This window comes from Pseudophryne corroboree, chromosome 1 (genome assembly GCF_028390025.1).
Source record: "Pseudophryne corroboree isolate aPseCor3 chromosome 1, aPseCor3.hap2, whole genome shotgun sequence".
In the NCBI taxonomy this organism is placed as follows: domain Eukaryota; kingdom Metazoa; phylum Chordata; class Amphibia; order Anura; family Myobatrachidae; genus Pseudophryne; species Pseudophryne corroboree.
Window position 1 is genome coordinate 743,277,211 of NC_086444.1, and position 20,207 is coordinate 743,297,417.

At 45.8% G+C, this 20,207-nt stretch overlaps 1 protein-coding gene across 1 annotated transcript in view; it reads left to right on the forward strand.

The window, feature by feature from the left end:
- Window positions 1-20,207, forward strand: part of MYO1F (myosin IF) — a 310,663-nt gene that overhangs the window by 186,905 nt on the left and 103,551 nt on the right. The window contains exon 11 of the mRNA XM_063916390.1: window positions 14,404-14,484. Coding sequence (XP_063772460.1) covers window positions 14,404-14,484 — 81 coding nt within the window. The remainder of the gene's footprint in view (window positions 1-14,403; window positions 14,485-20,207) is intronic.

A 20,207-nucleotide genomic window follows, 5' to 3' on the forward strand; every position in this document is an offset into this window, starting at 1 on the left:
TCACAGCAGTGACAGGTGGATATTGTGTCACACTGGCAACGCAGTACGGCGTGAAATGCTGCACATATATTACGAATAGCACCGAGGATCCGGTCGAGGTCATAGACCAAAAGATGGAAAGTGGGAATTTCGCAGGAGACACAATCTCACCCTTGCTGCTGTGGGTAATGAGCTGACTGGTTGGGTGTCATGGTTGAACCCGCGAAATTGGTTCTCTGGTTTAGGAGAATGGGCTCAAGGAGTCATAATGGATGTAGGGAAGTTTCTCCTATGTATCTTAGGTGTTGTCATATCGATTGGCTTGATATTTAGATGCGGTCAGGCTTTAATGAAGTGCAAACGTAGTACCAGGGTAATGAGTCTAAGGAGTGAGGAAATTGTAATTCCAATGGATTTGATTTATGACCCAACGGTAGAAACAATGATGTGATGAAAATGCGATTATACGGTCCGTTTCTTTCACCTGTTTTTCCGTTTTCTCCAAGGTAAAAAGACCCACTTGGACAAGGAATTTGATGATCCTGTATACAGACAACTGATGGATTAAAGAAGAAGTTTTGACAACCGTATACACAGATATTTGATGAACTATGCCATAGACCCCCAGTTTCCCTAGAAATTTTAAAATTACGCTAGCCCAACACTTTTGTAAGTCTATGGACATTGACAAAGCTTTTGCCCACACTTTTTGGCAAAAGCCCAAAGGAAGACTGCATTCAACAGACACCGAACAAGACTTCAACCGACAAATGTTCATTAACCTGACATAGAATACCACTGCATTTACCATAATTGTTCTTTATCTTCATCTCTACAACCTTCAGGTAATGACACACATAGTCGATAGGGAATACAGGCACAGATATCAGCAATCACATATTCCCCCATTCATGTATCATCAACTAAAATGTGCTCCCCCATTTTGTTGCAACCAAAAGCCGAAAAGAGCTCGGTAACGTTTGACAGCCCATCCACAGACCCGTACCACGGGATAAGAAGGAATTTAAATGTATACTTCGCAATACCTCGAAGCTTGATCTAAAACACGTACGGCACGATGATACATGACCCCCCAAACATGGATTCATACACACATGCTACTGCTATCTCACTAGGTCATACCCTTTTCACACCTTCTTCTCTCCTCCCTTACCCAACCATGGAAATGTATTTACACCTGACATATATTTTTCTCGTTTTGAAATGTTTTAGGAAGTGGCAGTTATTGTTGACTGCCAAAGGGTGGACTGTCAAAGTCAGAAAAATATCACGATGCACACTACCATATTTGCACCTCATACAGGTCCGCGCTGCGCATGCGTGCGCTCTCCCATGCGTGCGCATACCCGCTGTTACGTGCACCCGCAGGCGCACGGTATGCGCATTTACGGTAGAGTTTCTGTTACATATTTTACAATCGTTACATATTTTAACTATATAATGTATTTTGTAGATCATGGTTCCCTTGATAGATTCTGAAAGTTTAGTTAATATAGCATGTTCGTGGACAAAGAGATCCCTCTTTGTTTGATACGAAGGGTCAGACATGGGTCATATAGTGGTGTTTAGTATCCATCGGAAGAGTATTTAATTAGCAATATTCCGGTGTTGGTTTGAAGCGGATTAATCGCTCGTGCGAATAGTTATGGACATAAGAAGTTTATGTACTTTTACTATTATTTGCACTTACTTATCCATGCGGCGGGAAACCTAGTTTCCCACCCACCTGAGCAGTTGGAAATAGACACAGCCCACCTGTATGAATCAACCTATGACATTTTGTTATAATGCGAAGACGAATTCCTGTGTCCAATGAACAATGAGGTTGTAGGGACCATTGAATTGTATTGTGTGTGGGGCATAAATAGACAAGCCGATCTGATCCAGCTGACTCTCTTCAACGGTTCTCATCACTGATAATCGGGAGCTGGATATTCAGAAAGGCGCTTGCGATCGTTCCCTTTGTGCGTAAGTTTTCTCCGCAATCATATTGTCTTTATTGTTATTGTGAGCCATATCTCTCTCTCTCTCTCTCTCTCCTCCTCTTTCTCTCTCATTTTCCCTTAAACGTAATTGTATTGTATTGTATTTCCTGTGTAGTTATCTGGTTAGTTAGTCTATGTTATATTGTAGTGTATTATTCTTTTTCAAGTATAACATTCATATAAGGCGTTAGACCCTAAGCCCGGTATTTGTGTATTTCTTATAGTGTTAAGTATTCTCAGAGCGTCGGTGACACTCGAACAGCTTTTAAGTTAATAAGGTTACACTGTGTTGCATCTACACTCTATCACTACACTAAGGTTTTCCTGTATAATACATTGTTCATGGTTTACATATAAAGGTTTAACATTGTGAGCGTCAGCGCCGCTGGTGATCTCCTCGTGGTCCCGAGCGTCCGCTACGCTATAGCGAAACATTACGTTAGTCGGCAGCCAATAGCGTGCCTGCCTGTGATCTCTTGGCCGTGAGCGAACGTGACGCTTGAGCGTCTCGACTACAGCTAAGCGATTGCTACGCAATGTGCGTACCCTTACGGTACTCCATACGTCAATAGCGTACAGTGTTCTTAGACCTCTTAAAGGGTTTTAAATAAGATAAATATTTAGCTTTATCATTCTGATGAGGAATCTACAACGCAGGTTGATGTTCCTGACCTATTGGAGGCTATCAAACTGATTCTTCAGATTGAGGATGAAACTGATCCTCCAGATACGTCTAAGAAACCTGATAAGTTTAAACGTCAGAAGGTTACTGAATTAGTTTTTCCACATTCTGACCATTTGGTTGACACGTCAGGAATACTGGGAGCCTCCAGGGAAGAAATTCTCCCTGTCTAAAAAGATGCTAGCTCGTTATCCCCTCTCTGCAGAGTTAAGTAAGAATTGGGAAATACCACCACCAGTGGACTCACATGTAGCTCGTCTTGTGGGTTCTTCTTTTCTGCCTGTCACTATCATCACTTCTCTGAAGGAACCGACGGATAAGTGTGTGGAGAGTTGCTTGAAGTCTATTTATACTCTTGCGGGTGCTATACATAGACCCACTATAGCTGCTTCTTGAGCTGCAAAAGGTATTGAAGCCTGGGTTCAAGCTGTTGAGGCAGAGCTACCTCTGAATTTTTCTGATAATGCCAGACAGTGTCTTTCATATATTACCACAGCCTCTCATTACATTCAGGAGGTGGCCTCTGATGCCGGTGTTCTGGTGGCCAAAGCGTCTACTACGTCCATTCTGGCTCACCGGATTCTGTGGTTGCGGTCCTGGTCGGTAAACCTGGACTCTAAGAAGACCTTGGAGGTGATCCCTTTTAAGGGAGACATCCTATTCGGGTTAGATTTGAACAAGATTGTTGCTGACTTAGCATCTGCTAAAACTGCATGTCTACCAAGTACTAATCCTTCGGTTCCGAAGGATAAAAGTAACTCCTTTCATTCCTTTCAACCTCCAAGTAAAGCAAAGGATCGTACCCGACACAGGCTCGCACTTCCAAAATCTCTAAGCCCAAGCCTAAACGTTCTTGGGCTGCCCATCAGCCTGCTTCCAAACCAGACAAGCCTGCTGCATGACAGGGCGGGCCTCCCCCTGGGGGATCCCAGGGTGGGAGGCCGACTTCTGTGGTTCACCAAGGTATGGTTACAGACCACTTTGGACGCCTGGGTGAGGGAGGTCGTCACTCGCGGATACGCCATCTCTTTCAAGACACGTCCTCTTCATTGGTTTTGCTCGACGGTTACCCCTTCGGATCTGTTAAAGGCAAAAACTCTACGTTTGGTGGTGCAATCACTCCTGGACACGGGCGTGATCGTGCCGGTGCCTCTGTCTCAGAGGGGCAGGGGGTACTATTCAATGCTGTTCCTAGTCCCGAATCCGAATGGATCCTCCCGGCCCATTCTCAACCTCAAATCTTTGAAGAAAAGGTATCCAAATTCCATATGGAAACTCTTTGCTCTATTGTTCTGGCTTTGGAGCCCAAGGATTATATGGTATCCCTGGACATACAGGATGCTTACCTACACATACCTATTGCCGTATCGCATCAGCAGTATCTGCGGTTTGCTATTGGCAACCTACATTATCAATTCTAAGCCATGCCCCTTGGACTGACTACAGCTCCTCGGATCTTCACCAAGGTCATGGCAGTCATGATGGCCATTCTTCATTGGAAAGGTATCAGGATCCTGCTGTATCTGAACGACTTGCTGGTCCTGGCGAACTCCCTGGGGTTCTCACCCGTCATCTGTAACTGATGGTCCAAGTCCTACAAGCACACGGAGGACTCATCAATTGGAAGAAATCCCCACTGGTCCCTGTTCAGAGCATGGTGCACCTGGGGGCATTACTGGACAGTGGACACACACAACCAACGTTTGTTCTTGTCTCCAGAGAAGGTCCTGAAGCTTCAGGTCAGGATAAGATGCTTCCTCTCTCGCCCACGAGTGTTGATACACTCGGCGATGCAAGTACTAGGCCTCATGGTGTCGGCTTTTGACATGGTAGAGTACGCTCAATTTCACTCTCGCCCTCTGCAGAAGCTAATCCTTGCCATGTGGGATGGCCTGCCTCACAGGATCAGATCTCACATGATCTCCTTGACTCCAGAGGTTCGTCTGTCACTGAGCTGGTGGCTACAGGACCAACAATTGAGCAGGGGTCGTCACTTCTGGATTTCCAACTGGGTCCTCCTAACGACGGATGCCAGTCTGCGGGGTTGGGGCACGGTGTTAAGAGCTACACTCTCTTCAGGGTCGGTGGACCAGGGAGGAATCTCTCCTCCCAATAAATATTCTGGGGCTGCGGGCAGTGTTCAACGCTCTGAAACTTGCCCTGCCTCTGGTACAGAACAGGCCTGTTAAAGTACAGTCGGACAATGCCACCACGGTGGCGTTCATAAATCAGCAAGGCAGCACGCGAAGCCGCATATCAATGTTGGAAGTATCAAAGATTCTTCAATGGGTGGAACGCCATCTGCCAGCCATATTGGCAGTGTTCATTCCGGGGCTCCTCAACTGGGAAGCGGACTTCCTCAGTCATCAGGGCATACATGCTGGAGAGTGGAGTCTTCATCCAGAAGTATTTCAACTCCTAGTGGACAAGTGGGGCCTACCAGATGTAGACCTGATGGTGTCTCGACACCATCACAAGGTTACGATCTTCAGAGCAAGGACAAGGGATCCTCAGGCAGCATTTGTGGACTCAATGGCAATTCCATGGAACTTTCGGCTGCTGTACGTGTTCCCTCCAGTGCTACACAGGGCTCCCTGCTACACAGGGCGGGAAATTCGTGGCTGATCCTGCATCATGCAGTGCTGACGCCAAGGATTTATCTGAGGAAAATATTCCAGCTGAGGGTCCAGGTAACGGGGTTTCTGTACCCCTCAGTCAGTCTGCAGCACCGGTGGCACACCAAGACCCACCTTGGGCTGCTTTTTCTAATTTACTGACTACGCTAGTAACAAGACTTACGCCACCTGTGGGACCTCCTGTGCCATTACAGCCACATATTGTCCCTGTAGTTAATCTGCCATGGGCGGATATTCTGTCTACTCAGTTACAGCAATTAAATCAGTCTTTGGTTAAACAAAAGCCTAACTCTCGCCTCTTAGGACCAAGGTGTCATCTAAGCGGGCCATTTCCTCCTCACAATCCTCTCATGTTTCGGATACTTCATCAGATGAAGATGGGGTATATACTGACCCATCAGACACTGATGCATATGCTTCTGATGAGGAATCTACAACGCAGGTTGATGTTCCTGACCTATTGGAGGCTATCAAACTGATTCTTCAGATTGAGGATGAAACTGATCCTCCAGATACGTCTAAGAAACCCGATAAGTTTAAACGTCAGAAGGTTACTAAATTAGTTTTGCCACTTTCTGACCATTTGGTTGACACGTCAGGAATACTGGGAGCCTCCAGGGAAGAAATTCTCCCTGTCTAAAAAGATGCTAGCTCGTTATCCCCTCTCTGCAGAGTTAAGTAAGAATTGGGAAATACCACCACCAGTGGACTCACATGTAGCTCGTCTTGTGGTGTCTTCTATTCTGCCTGTCACTACCGTCACTTCTCTGAAGGAACCAACGGATAAGTGCGTGGAGAGTTGCTTGAAGTCTATTTACACTCTTGCAGGTGCTATACATAGACCCACTATAGCTGCTTCTTGAGCTGCAAAAGGTATTGAAGCCTGGGTTCAAGCTGTTGAGGCAGAGCTACCTCTGAATTTTCCTGATAATGCCAGACAGTGTCTTTCATATATTACCACAGCCTCTCATTACATTCAGGAGGTGGCCTCTGATGCCGGTGTTCTGGCGGCCAAAGCGTCTACTACGTCCAGGGTAATAAGGAATTTCAAGCAAGAAGGAGGCATACTACCAGCGTGGCCCAGATGGCATTGTTTCTCAGACCTGCAGGGTCTATCGATAGAGCGTCCTCTTTTGCTTCAGCAACGCCCAGACCTCCTTGTTCAGGGCCCCTGTGTCTACAAGGATCTGGCCGGACTGGCTTTGACGGCGTGGCTCTTGAAGCTTCCCTCCTGAGGGCCAAGGGATTTCCTGAGGCGGTCATTCAAACTATGTTGAAAGCCCATAAGCCAGCTTCGGGTCGGATTTATTATATGGTCTGGAATTCTTACTTCACCTGGTGTGCAGCTAAGAATTACGATGTATACAAGTTCAGTACTGCCAAACTTTTGGCTTTTCTGCAACAGGGCATGGACTTAGGCCTTCGCCTGTCCTCCCTCAAGGTTCATATATCTGCCTTGTCGGTGTGGTTTCAGAGAAAGATTGCGTCTCTACCTGACGTTCACACTTTCACTCAGGGTGTTTTATGGATTCAACCTCCCTATGTACCTCCTGTGGCTCCATGGGATTTGTCGGTTGTTCTGAATGCCCTGCAAGAGTCTCCATTTGAGCCTCTTGAGTCTGTGGACCTTAAGTGGCTTACGCTTAAGGTCTTATTTTTGCTGGCTATTGCCTCTGCTAGACGGGTTTCATACTTGGGTGCCTTGTCTTGTCAGTCATCCTTTCTAATTTTTCACCGTGACCGTGCGGTTCTTAGAACTCGCCCTGGCTATCTACCTAAGGTGGTGTCATCTTTCCATCTTAACCAAGAGATTGTGGTTCTGGCCTTTATCTCTCCTGGTTTGTCTTCCAAAAACGGTCTATGGATGTGGTACGGGCTAGTGTATATATGTGAAGAGAACCGCCTCCCTTAGGAGGTCCTTTTTGGTTTTCACAAATGTGGCTGGCCTGCGAATAAGCAGACCTTGGCCAGATGGATTAGAATGGTGATTGCACAAGCTTATGCGCAGACTGGACTTCCAGCTCCTGCTGCTATCAAAGCCCATTCTACTCTGTCTGTTGGACCTTCTTGGGCGTGGCGCATCCCTTGAACAATTGTGCACGGTGGCTACGTGGTCCTCAGTTCTATGCCTTTGATACCTCCACCTCCCAGGATGCCTCCTTTGGACGCCGGGTTCTTGTGCCTGCTACAGTGCGTCCCCTCCCATGAGGAACTGCTTTAGGACATCCCAATGTTATTACCTGTGGAATCCCAGTGTACCCCGCTGCAGAAAAGGAGATTTATGGTAAGACTTACCATGGTTAAATCTCTTTCTGTGAGGTACACTGGATTCCACAGGCAGCCCACCCTGATGCACTTAGCTTCCTTGGGTTTGTATGGCATTAGCCGCTGGTACCTTCTCCTGTCATGAGAATGTGGTTCTATGTGGCTAACATCTACTGTCTCTATTTTACCTGCTACTGCATTGGACTGGTTAACAAAACTGAGCTCCAGTGCCTGGAGGTGGGGATATAGAGGAGGCGGTGCAGTGCATCTTGGAAATGGTCAAAGCTTTAGCCTGTTGGTGCCTCGGATCAAGATCCAACTCTACACCCTGATGTTGTTCCCTGTGGAATCCAGTGTACCTCGCAGAAAGAGATTTAACCATGGTAAGTCTTACCATAAATCTCCTTTTTTGCAGCATTCTCATCATCATGGCTTTGACATTCATTGTTTAAAGCTGCAATTGATGACATTTTACATTGTGGAGGGAGGGCTACATGCCAATGTGGCCTCCTCCTCCCCCTCCACATTAAAACTGCTATGTGCAGCATTTTATAGCAGAGGGCAGGGCTAGGATGATGCAACCATCCTCCCAGGCACCCACTTGTTGCAAGGCCAACAAGCTAGGCCACCTCTGTTGTAAGGCCAGAAGAGCCCCTCCCCTAACCCCACCCAAATTTGGGACTCTCCTGGACCATCCAAGAGAGTTGGCAAGTATAGCTTATATGCCAAAGATATAAAAGGATAAAATCTAATGGAAACAAAGAAGTTGATATTGCCCATAGCATTAGCAACCAATCAAATGCTTGCTTACATTTTTATAAACACCACTAGAATGTAGAAACATACTGTTTCTGACTAATTTTACTTTGAACAGGCCTCGTTACATGTCCTGCATTGTCTGAGTAACATCTTTAGCTATCATCCCCATGGTGGCAGGCCCACCAGGCAAATCTTTAGTAAGACTGATCATTAGTTTCTGTCAGGCCAAGTGCCTTTATAGAGGACTGGGGGCTTCTAAAGTTCTAATGTTCATAATATTTACTGTATTGTTGATGTTATACATGCGTTTTTAAAATAATTTTATTTCTATCAATTTTAGATGTAATAGCATTACTTCTCTTTAGTACGTTATATATCTTTAAGGGATACTTACTAATTACCAGCGGACTGACTACTGACTGTCATAATCCCACCAGCGGGATCCCGTCTGCCAGAATGCCGGCAACAGGGCGAGTGCTGGAAAGCCCCTTGCAGGTTCGCTGCGCTCGCCATGCTGCGGGCACGGTGGCTCACTGCGCTCGCCACAGGTTATAGTCTCCATCTATGGGTGTTATGGACACCCACAGAGGGAGAATAGCCTGTCTCGCCTGTATTCCGGCAGAGGCATTTCACCCTGTTGGGATTCCGGCTTGCGGTATTGTAACCACTTCCCATCTATAATATAGATTGATTTCATTTCTTTATGTACTGTAATCTACTGAAAACCTCAATATAATAAATTATATAAAGAATGAAGATATTTTATAGGTCATCCCTCATGGCTATAATAGTATTAAATTATGTCAGAAATTATGTAAGCAAAAAATAACCCTTTTTTTCACTCCATGGGTGGGATGTACTGAAGTACGAGTTTGGAGGCCATGCGGGTTGCTGGCCGAACTCAGACTTATTTTAAAGGGGCAATCGTGTACAAGGTATTGTCTGCCCCATGATTGCCCCTTCAAAAAATGTCCAAGTTCAGGTGGCATTCCACACGGCTGCCAAACTCGAACTTCATTACATCCTATATCTCTCTAAAAATATTTTCTTTAAATCCAGTCAGATATGTTATCTTACAAAGAAATCATACCCTTTCACAAAAGGGAGATAAATAATGATAATTTATGAAACTGCAAACGCAGGTTTATGATAAATTATAGGGCGTGCAGATGCTGCTCCTGCAAATGAGCAGTACAGGTCTGCAACATAGCATGCAGAATGGGATTATACTGTCAGTGATTGACAGTCTGATGCCATTTGGGTGCACAGAACGGCCGTAACAGCTTCTATTTCACAAAACGGAGATGTGTTGCTGCAATTGCAGTGGAGTAACGAGGACAGAGTTTTCCTGGCCTCTTTCTTGTTGCTGCGTCATTCTCGGCCGGCGGTGGCTGGCTAATGGTGATGCTGATGATCCGATACGCTTCCTAGGACACAGCTTGAATTAGTAATGCATGCAGGAGGTGTGGCGCCCGCTGCTGCATTACCATATTAGCACTATCGTTGCTGCTCCTATGTAAGTAGCAGTGATAGCAACTCTAACCGCATCTGAATCAGGCACATTTTGCACCTCTATGCATAAATGCACTTTTTATATACGGGAGAACACATATCTTTAGGACAAGATTGTGGGGTCTACCTTAGTGTGCCATATTTAGCATCTTCTGATTTCAGAAGCTGGAAATGTTGTGCTGAGTGCAAGATACTGTAGGCGGATGAATGCTTCTAGTTACTACATGCAGACATGGGAAATGTGGAATAAATTAATATTGCAGATTATATAAATGATGAACTTTGCACCACATGTATTTTCTGCCAGTCCAACAAGTTCATAAAGGGCTGCACAGAGGGCCTAATTCGAGGATGATTGCAAAACAACATTTTCCTCTATGGGTGGGGTATGTTCAAACTGAAATCTATTGCAGTGTAAAAATAAAGCAGCCAGTATTTACCCTGCACAGAAACAATATAACCCACTCAAATCTAAATCTCTCTGCACGTTATATTTGTCCCACCTGCAGTGCACATGGGTGGTTATTCCGAGTTGATCGCTAGCTGCTTTCGGTCGCTGTGCAGCGATGAGGCAAAAAAAGGCACTTCTGTGCATGCGTATGCGGTGCAATGCGCATGCGTGGCGTACTATTACAACAAACTATATAGTTTCACACAGGGTCTAGCGAAGCTTTTCAGTCGCACTGCTGGCCACAGAGTGATTGACATGAAGTGGGCGTTTCTGGGTGGCAACTGACCATTTTCAGGGAGTGTTCAGAAAAACGCAGGTGTGCCAGGAAAAACACAGATGTGGCTGGGCGAACACAGGGCGTGTTTGTGACATTAAATCAGGAACTGAACAGTCTGTAGTGATCACAAGCGCTGAGTAGGTTTTGAGCTAATCTGAAACTGCACAAAAAAACTATGTAGCTGCTCTGCGATCCTTTCGTTCGCACTTCTGCTAAGCTAAAATACATTTCCAGTGGGAGGCGACATAGCGTTTGCACGGCTGCTAAAAACTGCTAGCGAGCGATCAACTCGGAATGACCCCCATGGTTTTGCCCATTAGAGGAAAATATTGTTTTGCAATCAACCTTGAATTAGGCCCAGAGTCCTCGTGCGGGAGTCACTCCAAAATCTAGGGTGCGCAGTTGGCATGCTTCTTATTACATGATGCAATGCACAAACAAAAATGTATTTTGTGTAGTGATGAGCGGGTTCGGTTCCTCGGAAACCGAACCCCCCCGAACTTCACCCATTTTACACGGGTCCGAGGCATACTCGGATTCTCCCGTATGGCTCGGTTAATCCGAGCGCGCCGGAACGTCATCATCCCGCTGTCGGATTCTCGCGAGATTCGGATTCTATATAAGCAGCCGCGCGTCGCCGCCATTTTCACTCGTGCATTGGAATTGTTAGGGAGAGGACGTGGCTGGCGTCCTCTCCGTTTATTAATGTTCATGCAAATATTTGTGCTTATTGCTTAATTGTGGGGACTGGGGAGCAGCTGTATTATGTAGGAGGAGTACAGTGCAGAGTTTTGCTGATCAGTGACCACCAATTTTATCCGTTCTCTGCCTGAAAAACGCTCCATATCTGTGCTCAGTGTGCTGCATATATCTGTGCTCACACTGCTTTATTGTGGGGACTGGGGACCAGCAGTATTATATAGGAGGAGTACAGTGCAGAGTTTTGCTGACCAGTGACCACCAGTATTATATGTTGTCTGCCTGAAAAACGCTCCATATCTGTGCTCAGTGTGCTGCATATATCTGTGCTCACACTGCTTTATTGTGGGGACTGGGGACCAGCAGTATTATATAGGAGGAGTACAGTGCAGAGTTTTGCTGACAGTGACCACCAGTATATATAGCAGTACGGTACGGAAGGCCACTGCTCTACCTACCTCTATGTCATCAAGTATACTATCCATCTAGATTCTATACCTGTGGTGCATTTTAGTTTTGCAGTTTGCTGACAGTGACCACCAGTATATATAGCAGTACGGTACGGAAGGCCACTGCTCTACCTACCTCTGTGTCATCAAGTATACTATCCATCTAGATTCTATACCTGTGGTGCATTTTAGTTTTGCAGTTTGCTGACAGTGACCACCAGTATATATAGCAGTACGGTACGGAAGGCCACTGCTCTACCTACCTCTGTGTCGTCAAGTATACTATCCATCTAGATTCTATACCTGTGGTGCATTTTAGTTTTGCAGTTTGCCGACAGTGACCACCAGTATATATAGCAGTACGGTACGGAAGGCCACTGCTCTACCTACCTCTGTGTCGTCAAGTATGCTATCCATCTAGATTCTATACCTGTGGTGCATTTTAGTTTTGCAGTTTGCCGACAGTGACCACCAGTATATATAGCAGTACGGTACGGAAGGCCACTGCTCTACCTACCTCTGTGTCGTCAAGTATACTATCCATCTAGATTCTATACCTGTGGTGCATTATAGTTTTGCAGTTTGCTGAAAGTGACCACCAGTATATATAGCAGTACGGTACGGAAGGCCACTGCTCTACCTACCTCTGTGTCGTCAAGTATACTATCCATCTAGATTCTATACCTGTGGTGCATTATAGTTTTGCAGTTTGCTGAAAGTGACCACCAGTATATATAGCAGTACGGTACGGAAGGCCACTGCTCTACCTACCTCTGTGTCGTCAAGTATACTATCCATCTAGATTCTATACCTGTGGTGCATTTTAGTTTTGCAGTTTGCTGACAGTGACCACCAGTATATATAGCAGTACGGTACGGAAGGCCACTGCTCTACCTACCTCTGTGTCATCAAGTATACTATCCATCTAGATTCTATACCTGTGGTGCATTTTAGTTTTGCAGTTTGCCGACAGTGACCACCAGTATATATAGCAGTACGGTACGGAAAGCCACTGCTCTACCTACCTCTGTGTCGTCAAGTATACTATCCATCCATACCTGTGGTGCATTTCAGTTGTGCGCAGTATATATAGTAGTAGGCCATTGCTATTGATACTGGCATATAATTCCACACATAAAAAAATGGAGAACAAAAATGTGGAGGTTAAAATAGGGAAAGATCAAGATCCACTTCCACCTCGTGCTGAAGCGGCTGCCACTAGTCATGGCCGAGATGATGAAATGCCATCAACGTCGTCTGCCAAGGCCGATGCCCAATGTCATAGTAGAGAGCATGTAAAATCCAAAAAACAAAAGTTCAGTAAAATGACCCAAAAATCAAAATTGAAAGCGTCTGATGAGAAGCGTAAACTTGCCAATATGCCATTTACGGCACGGAGTGGCAAGGAACGGCTGAGGCCTTGGCCTATGTTCATGGCTAGTGGTTCAGATTCACATGAGGATGGAAGCACTCATCCTCTCGCTAGAAAACTGCAGTGCCACTCCTAGATGGGCCAGGTGTTTGTGTCGGCCACTTGTGTCGCTTAGCTTAGTCACACAGCTACCTCATTGCGCCTCTTTTTTTCTTTGCATCATGTGCTGTTTGGGGACTATTTTTTTGAAGTGCCATCCTGTCTGACACTGCAGTGCCACTCCTAGATGGGCCAGGTGTTTGTGTCGGCCACTTGTGTAGCTTAGCTTAGTCACACAGCGACCTTGGTGCGCCTCTTTTTTTCTTTGCATCATGTGCTGTTTGGGGACTATTTTTTAAATCTGCCATCCTGTCTGACACTGCAGTGCCACTCCTAGATGGGCCAGGTGTTTGTGTCGGCCACTTGGGTTGCTTAGCTTAGTCACACAGCTACCTCATTGCGCCTCTTTTTTTCTTTGCATCATGTGCTGTTTGGGGACTATTTTTTTGAAGTGTCATCCTGTCTGACACTGCAGTGCCACTCCTAGATGGGCCAGGTGTTTGTGTCGGCCACTTGTGTCGCTTAGCTTAGTCACACAGCGACCTTGGTGCGCCTCTTTTTTTCTTTGCATCATGTGCTGTTTGGGGACTATTTTTTTGAAGTGCCATCCTGCCTGACACTGCAGTGCCACTCCTAGATGGGCCAGGTGTTTGTGTCGGCCACTTGTGTCGCTTAGCTTAGCCATCCAGCGACCTCGGTGCAAATTTTAGGACTAAAAGTAATATTGTGAGGTGTGAGGTGTTCAGAATAGACTGGAAATGAGTGTAAATTATGGCTATTGAGGTTAATAATACTATGGGATCAAAATTACCCCCAAATTCTATGATTTAAGCTGTTTTTGAGGGTTTTTTGTAAAAAAACACCCGAATCCAAAACACACCCGAATCCGACAAAAAAATTTCAGGGAGGTTTTGCCAAAACGTGTGTGTGTGTGTGTGTGTGTGTGTGTGTGTGTGTTATAAGTACTGTAGATGTTATTAGCCGCATGCATGATTATCCATAAGACATGCATTGTTTATATTCTTTCATTAAACCATTTCTTAGGGACAGTTTAATTACATTTTTCTTATGGGCGATAAATAAGTTAAAACACCATAAGTTTTACTGGACTTTTTACTGATCTAACTATGCTTCTCCACTTTTTTTTTCACATAAGTTGGGATTTACCATACTTCTTTAAAGTTTGTTATAATAATATATATTTTATTGTGTTTTAGTCAATTAACAAAGCCATACAAAAACCCCATGAAGAATACAGCATTGGAGTGTTGGATATATATGGGTTTGAAATCTTCCAGGTACTGTACCTTTCTTTATTCTCTGTGTATACTGTTTCTAAGCCTGCCACACTTCGTTTTACTGTGCTGTATATGGTTATGTCAGTCTGACATTATAGGGTCCGATTCAGACCTGATCGCTGCTGTGCATTTTCGCACAGCGGCAATTATCGAACTACTGCACATGCGTATGCACCGTAATGCACACGCGTGTCGCCAGACAGCAACAGGATGGTGCGAAAATTTCAATCGCACGGCTGTTCGCAAGGTGATTGACAGGAAGAGGATGTTTATAGGTCGTAACTAGTCGTTTTCTGTGAGTGTCAGAAAAAACGCAGGCGTTCCCAAGCATTTTTAGGGCGGGCGTGTGATGTCAGCTCCGGCCCCGAACAGCCCCTTACACTGGAAGAGTAAGTATTGAGCTACGCACAGACTGCACACACTGCACAGAATGAGAAAAACATGCAATAGTGAGTGTGATGTGAACGGTTTTGCAGCTGTCCGCTGACTGAGGGGAATTTTCCCACACATACACTCACACACTTACACGGGGTGAATTTTCACTCCCCCTGAGCGGCGACTATCTGATCGCAGGACAGTGTAATTTGCAGCACAGCAATCAGGTCTGAATTAGGCCCTTAGTTCTTAAGTGAAGGAGCATTTATTTGATGGAGTGTTTGACTAATTCCAAAGTATATCAATCTTCATTGCCTGTTGCTCTTGATGTTCTCAGTTTTAGAGTGAAATAGAACATTAAAAAACCTGGTCATAGAAGCACAGAGGATTTCAGAATATTGTATACTGCTCTTGTGAGTGGAAGTGACCTGAGAACAGGCATGTAAGGGTTATAGGCAGTGTTGCAATGTGGAGGGAAAAATGGATGTACAGTAACAGGGAGACCACATACTTGGGGCGGTCATGACAAATTATGGGCCCAATACATTCGATTAGTGTGGCCAAGGGGATGCCAAAGGTCAGTATACCAACATCGGCATCCCGAGCAGTGGAATGCAAGCAGGGGGAGAGTGCAAACGAAGCCCCTTGCAGGCTCGCTGTGCTCGCCACACTGCAGGTTCTATTCTCCCTCTATGGGTGTTGTGGACACTAATGGAGGAGGAATCACCTACCTTGCGGGTATACCAGCAGTGGTATGGTGCCCCAGTCAAGATCCCGGCGTCGGCATACCTAAATAACGAGAGACCATATATGTAGCATTATTCAGAGAACTTTTTTATTACCAGCGCAGGCACAGAACAACATTACAATATTTTGTGGTTTGTGCCAAAAAGGAAAGAGTGGTGGAGAAGCAGAAGATGCAGCTAGGAATGAAAGAAGTTCAATAACCTAACTCCTAAGAACATTACCTATAGCAGGGCTAAAACTAGGATTTCCTCACCCGGGGTAAGGCAGTAATTTGGTGTGTGCCTTCTTCCCCCCTCCCCATCCCCTTCCTCCACCTTTGACCTGCCCCTGTCAGCATAGCCTGGCCTGAGCCTGAGTACTTTTCCTGACAGTAACCCTATTGGTGTTGGCCTGTCGGTACCAGATGTCCAGCCCCTCTCTCTGAAACCAGGGCCACTCTGCCTCTATGTGTACCCCCTTCTCTCTCTCTGTGCCCCCTACTGCCACCCTGTGCCTCTTTCTGTACCCCTTACTGCCTCTATCTGTACCACTTACTGCCCCTATCTGTAACCTCCTACTGCCCCTTCGTGTCCCCTTTTGTTTTTCTCTGTCCCTATCTGTAAGCTCCTACTGCCTCTCTGTGCAACCTTTTCATTCTCAATTTTACCATCTGTACCCCCTTCTATACCACCCTTTCTTCTTCACCCCTTCTATATTCTCTTCTTGCAACTGGATCAACCCCCCTTAACAGCAGCTTCTTCTTAACTACGGTATGTGTTACTTAACTGCTCCAGTAGTGCAGCAGCAGTCACAGGCCTCTTCAGGGTCCCCCATCCCATGGTGCATCAGCAAGCCCATATGGGGCTCCTACTGCTGGTCTCCCACTAGCTGTTTATTCATCTCCCACTATGATCATTGAGGATGCACTGCTGGGTCAGCCAGGCTGACTCAGCTTGCATCTCAGACACCGGCACCAGAAGCACTTCCATGAGCCACCCTTACCGGCAACCAGCTTCCCTCCCATCCCCTGATGTTATTGGCTCCCCATGCTCTAACTCACTCACTCACGGACACACTCACACTACCCCTCCGCCTAGAGTAGTTAGGGATCTATTCATGAAGCAGGGAAAACAGTGGAGAAACAGACCAGTGGAGAAGTTGCTATGCAGGGCCGCTGCTAGAATGTTTGGTGCCCCCTGCAAATGATAAATTTGTACCCTCCCATAAAAAAAAAAAAGAACAGCGCATGCCGCAAAAAGGAGTGTGGTCACACAAGGAAAGGGCGTGGCAACAATGGTACCCACAATTCAAATTACACCACACAGTATTACAATCTTATTTACAATACCCCAAACGTAGTGCCCCTGATTCATATTACACCAAATAGTAGTGCCCCTTATTCACATTACGTCACACAGTAGTGCCCCTTCTTGTACACGTTACACCACACAGTACTTCCCCTTTTACACAAGGCCCACAGTAGTGCCCCTGATCAGAGGTGTAGCTAGGTGCCATGGTGCCCGGAGCAAGGGTATGTTTCATCACCCCTTTCCCTTTATTGAATTGGGGGCATTTTACATTTGAAAAGAAAAAGATATTTTAAAATCGGTGACAGGGTTTGTTCTAGACCTTGAAGAGCTCAGGGCAAAATTTTCCTTTGGTGCCCACCATGCTCAAGACAGGGACAGTGCGCACCGAAGACACACACCAAAAATATAGGGCCATGGCCATAGAATAGTACCGGTTCACATTACACCTCACAGTAGTGTCCGTTAGTCACATTACACCTCACAGTAGTGTCTGTTAGTCACGTTACACTGCACAGTAGTGTCCGTTAGTCACATTACACCTCACAGTAGTGTCCGTTAGTCACATTACACTGCAAAATAGTTTACGTTAGTCACATTACACTGCACAGTAGTATCCTTATACATGTTATGCCACACAGAAAAGCCGCTTATACACATTACACCACAGTAGAGCACCTAATACATGTTATGCCAGGTATAGTGGCTTATACATATTGTGCCAGATAGAGTCCATTAAAACACGTTATGCCAGGCAGAGCCCATTATACACGTTATGTCAGGTAGAGCCCATTATACACGTTATGCCAGGTAAAGGCCATTATACACGTTACACTACAGTAGAGCACGTTACACCACAATAGAGTACCTAATACATGTTATGCCAGGTAGAGTAGCTTATACATATTGTGCCAGATAGAGTCCATTAAACACGTTATGCCAGGCAGAGCCCATTATACACATTATGCCAGGTAGAGCCCATTATACACGTTATGCCAGGTAAAGGCCATTATATACGTTACACTACAGTAGAGCACGTTACACCACAGTAGAGCACCTAATACATGTTATGCCAGGTAGAGTGGCTTATACACATTATGCCAGATAGAGTCCATTATACACGTTATGCCAGATAGAGTTCATTATACACGTTATGCCAGGTAGAGCCCATTATACACGCTATGCCAGGTAAAGCCCATTATACACATTATGCCAGGTACAGCCCATTATACACGTTATGCCAGGTACAGCCCTTTATACACGCTATGCCAGGTAGAGTCCATTATACACGCTTTGCCATGTACAGAACATTAAACACATTATGCCAGGTACAGCTGAACCACCTCATACCTACCACCTCAAACCCACCCTGCTACTGTAAACGTAGTACCTTCTGCTTCACCACTTACACTTCCCCTTACACATAATGCCCACAGTCGTAGTGCCACATATAATGCCCACAGTAATAGTGCCCCTTTTATATAATGCCCACAGTAGTGTCACAAATAATGCCCACAGTATTGTGTGCCCCTTACACATATGTCTCCACAGCGTGACCCCGGGACCTGCAGGAGGTCCCGGCTCGGGCGCTGCTCCTTCTCTGCCTTCTCCTCCTCCTCCTCCTCCTCCTACCTCTTGCAGACTCCATTACTCCAGCAACAGCAGCACGGGAGGATGTTGGAAGTGACGCAGAGAGAGGGGGAACAGGTACTACTTACCCGAGCCCGGGTCTGATGGAGGGGCCCGGCGGGGAGGCCCGGTCTGCTGCACTTCTTCCCTCCCTCCTTACTGGACTGCAGCAATAGCATAAGTTCTCGGACCTGGCAGCGTGTGCATACCCTCCAACATTTTATACATACAAATCGGTACAAATTCGAAAATGGGTGTGGCCGTGGGTAAAGGGGGCATGGCCACGCCCCTTTTCCTATACTTTCAATGGAAGTTTAGAGAGCCAAAAATCGGTACAGACCATAAAAAAAGGTACTGTACCTGCCAAAAAGGTACAGCTGGAGGGTATGCGTGTGCTGTGCTGCAGTGCCAGAGGCTGTGAGGCAGGCTGCTTCTGCTTCTGCTGGACCTCTGCCTGATCATGTACAGGTAGGGGGGGAGTGATCACACTGATCATGCTCACCACTCGAATTGCCTCTGGCTGAGGGGCTCAAGGAGCCCCTCAACTCCACACCTCTGGGCTTTGCAAAGATTTATGTGATTTTCCCATAAGGGGGTGTGGCCACGCCTCCCGCCATTAGGCCACGCACCCAAAATGTTACCCGGGCGGCAGAACTCTCATCAGCATTGGATGTCAGGGACTCGGGAGCAGCGGGGAGAAAGCCAGGCCAGAGGGACTTTGCACTGGGAGCCATGCTACACGCTGCCAGCGCTGCTACCTGCCTTACAGTTTCACAGGCGTAGCTGCAGCTGGCAGCAGCAGGGTAGCAGAGCAGGGAGAGCGCCTCTTCATTCATGGCGCCTCCCTGCATTGCATACCCTGGCTGAGCGGGTAGCGCCGGCTCTGTTGCTATGTATAATTTATAGAATGTACTTTTTAAATGTTAACTCAACACTGATTGGTTGCCCCCCAGTTGCAGCCCTGCATATAGAATGGGACTGAAATTGCGCTTTCTTATTAATAGTCTTTTTGATGACTTAAAACAGCAGCATCAGTGGGTTAATCTTTATAATATGTGCCAATAATGAAAACAAAAAATACATAGTTTATTCTGTATAGATACAAAATACAGTAACTCATTTCTGTGACATGTGCATTCGGTTGCACTCACACATACAAGCAGTAATCATGCCTAGAACTATATCGGACTGCTGGTCAGTGACTGGCAATGCAACAATGTAGTCTGACACTAGCCATATGCACAAGATGCACACTGGACTACTACAGGTGTAGGTGAGGGATGAGGACAAGCAATTGAACAAATGCAAAATGAGCACTGCACACCACTGGCGCAATATTAAAAGCAGGATTTTTTTTTTGGTTCATTCCCTCCAGTGAGATAAGTTAGAATTGGCCGGAGATTGGCAAAGATACAGGTTCGGGACATGTGCTGTTTCCTAAAACTCCTAAGACTCAGAATCAGGCACTATGTATTTCTCTTTTTTTCATTTTTGGTACATTTATGAACATTGTCCAATTAATGCCACTGTGTCATAAAAAAAAACTATTAAAAAAGAAAGGGTTAACAATGCGCCAGATTTTCAACTCCACTCTACAGACCACAATTAATCAAAACACAGTTAAATAGCTTCTGGGCATAGAAAATTGTTTTATACTTGCTGCTAGTTGTAGACACTGTTTCTGTT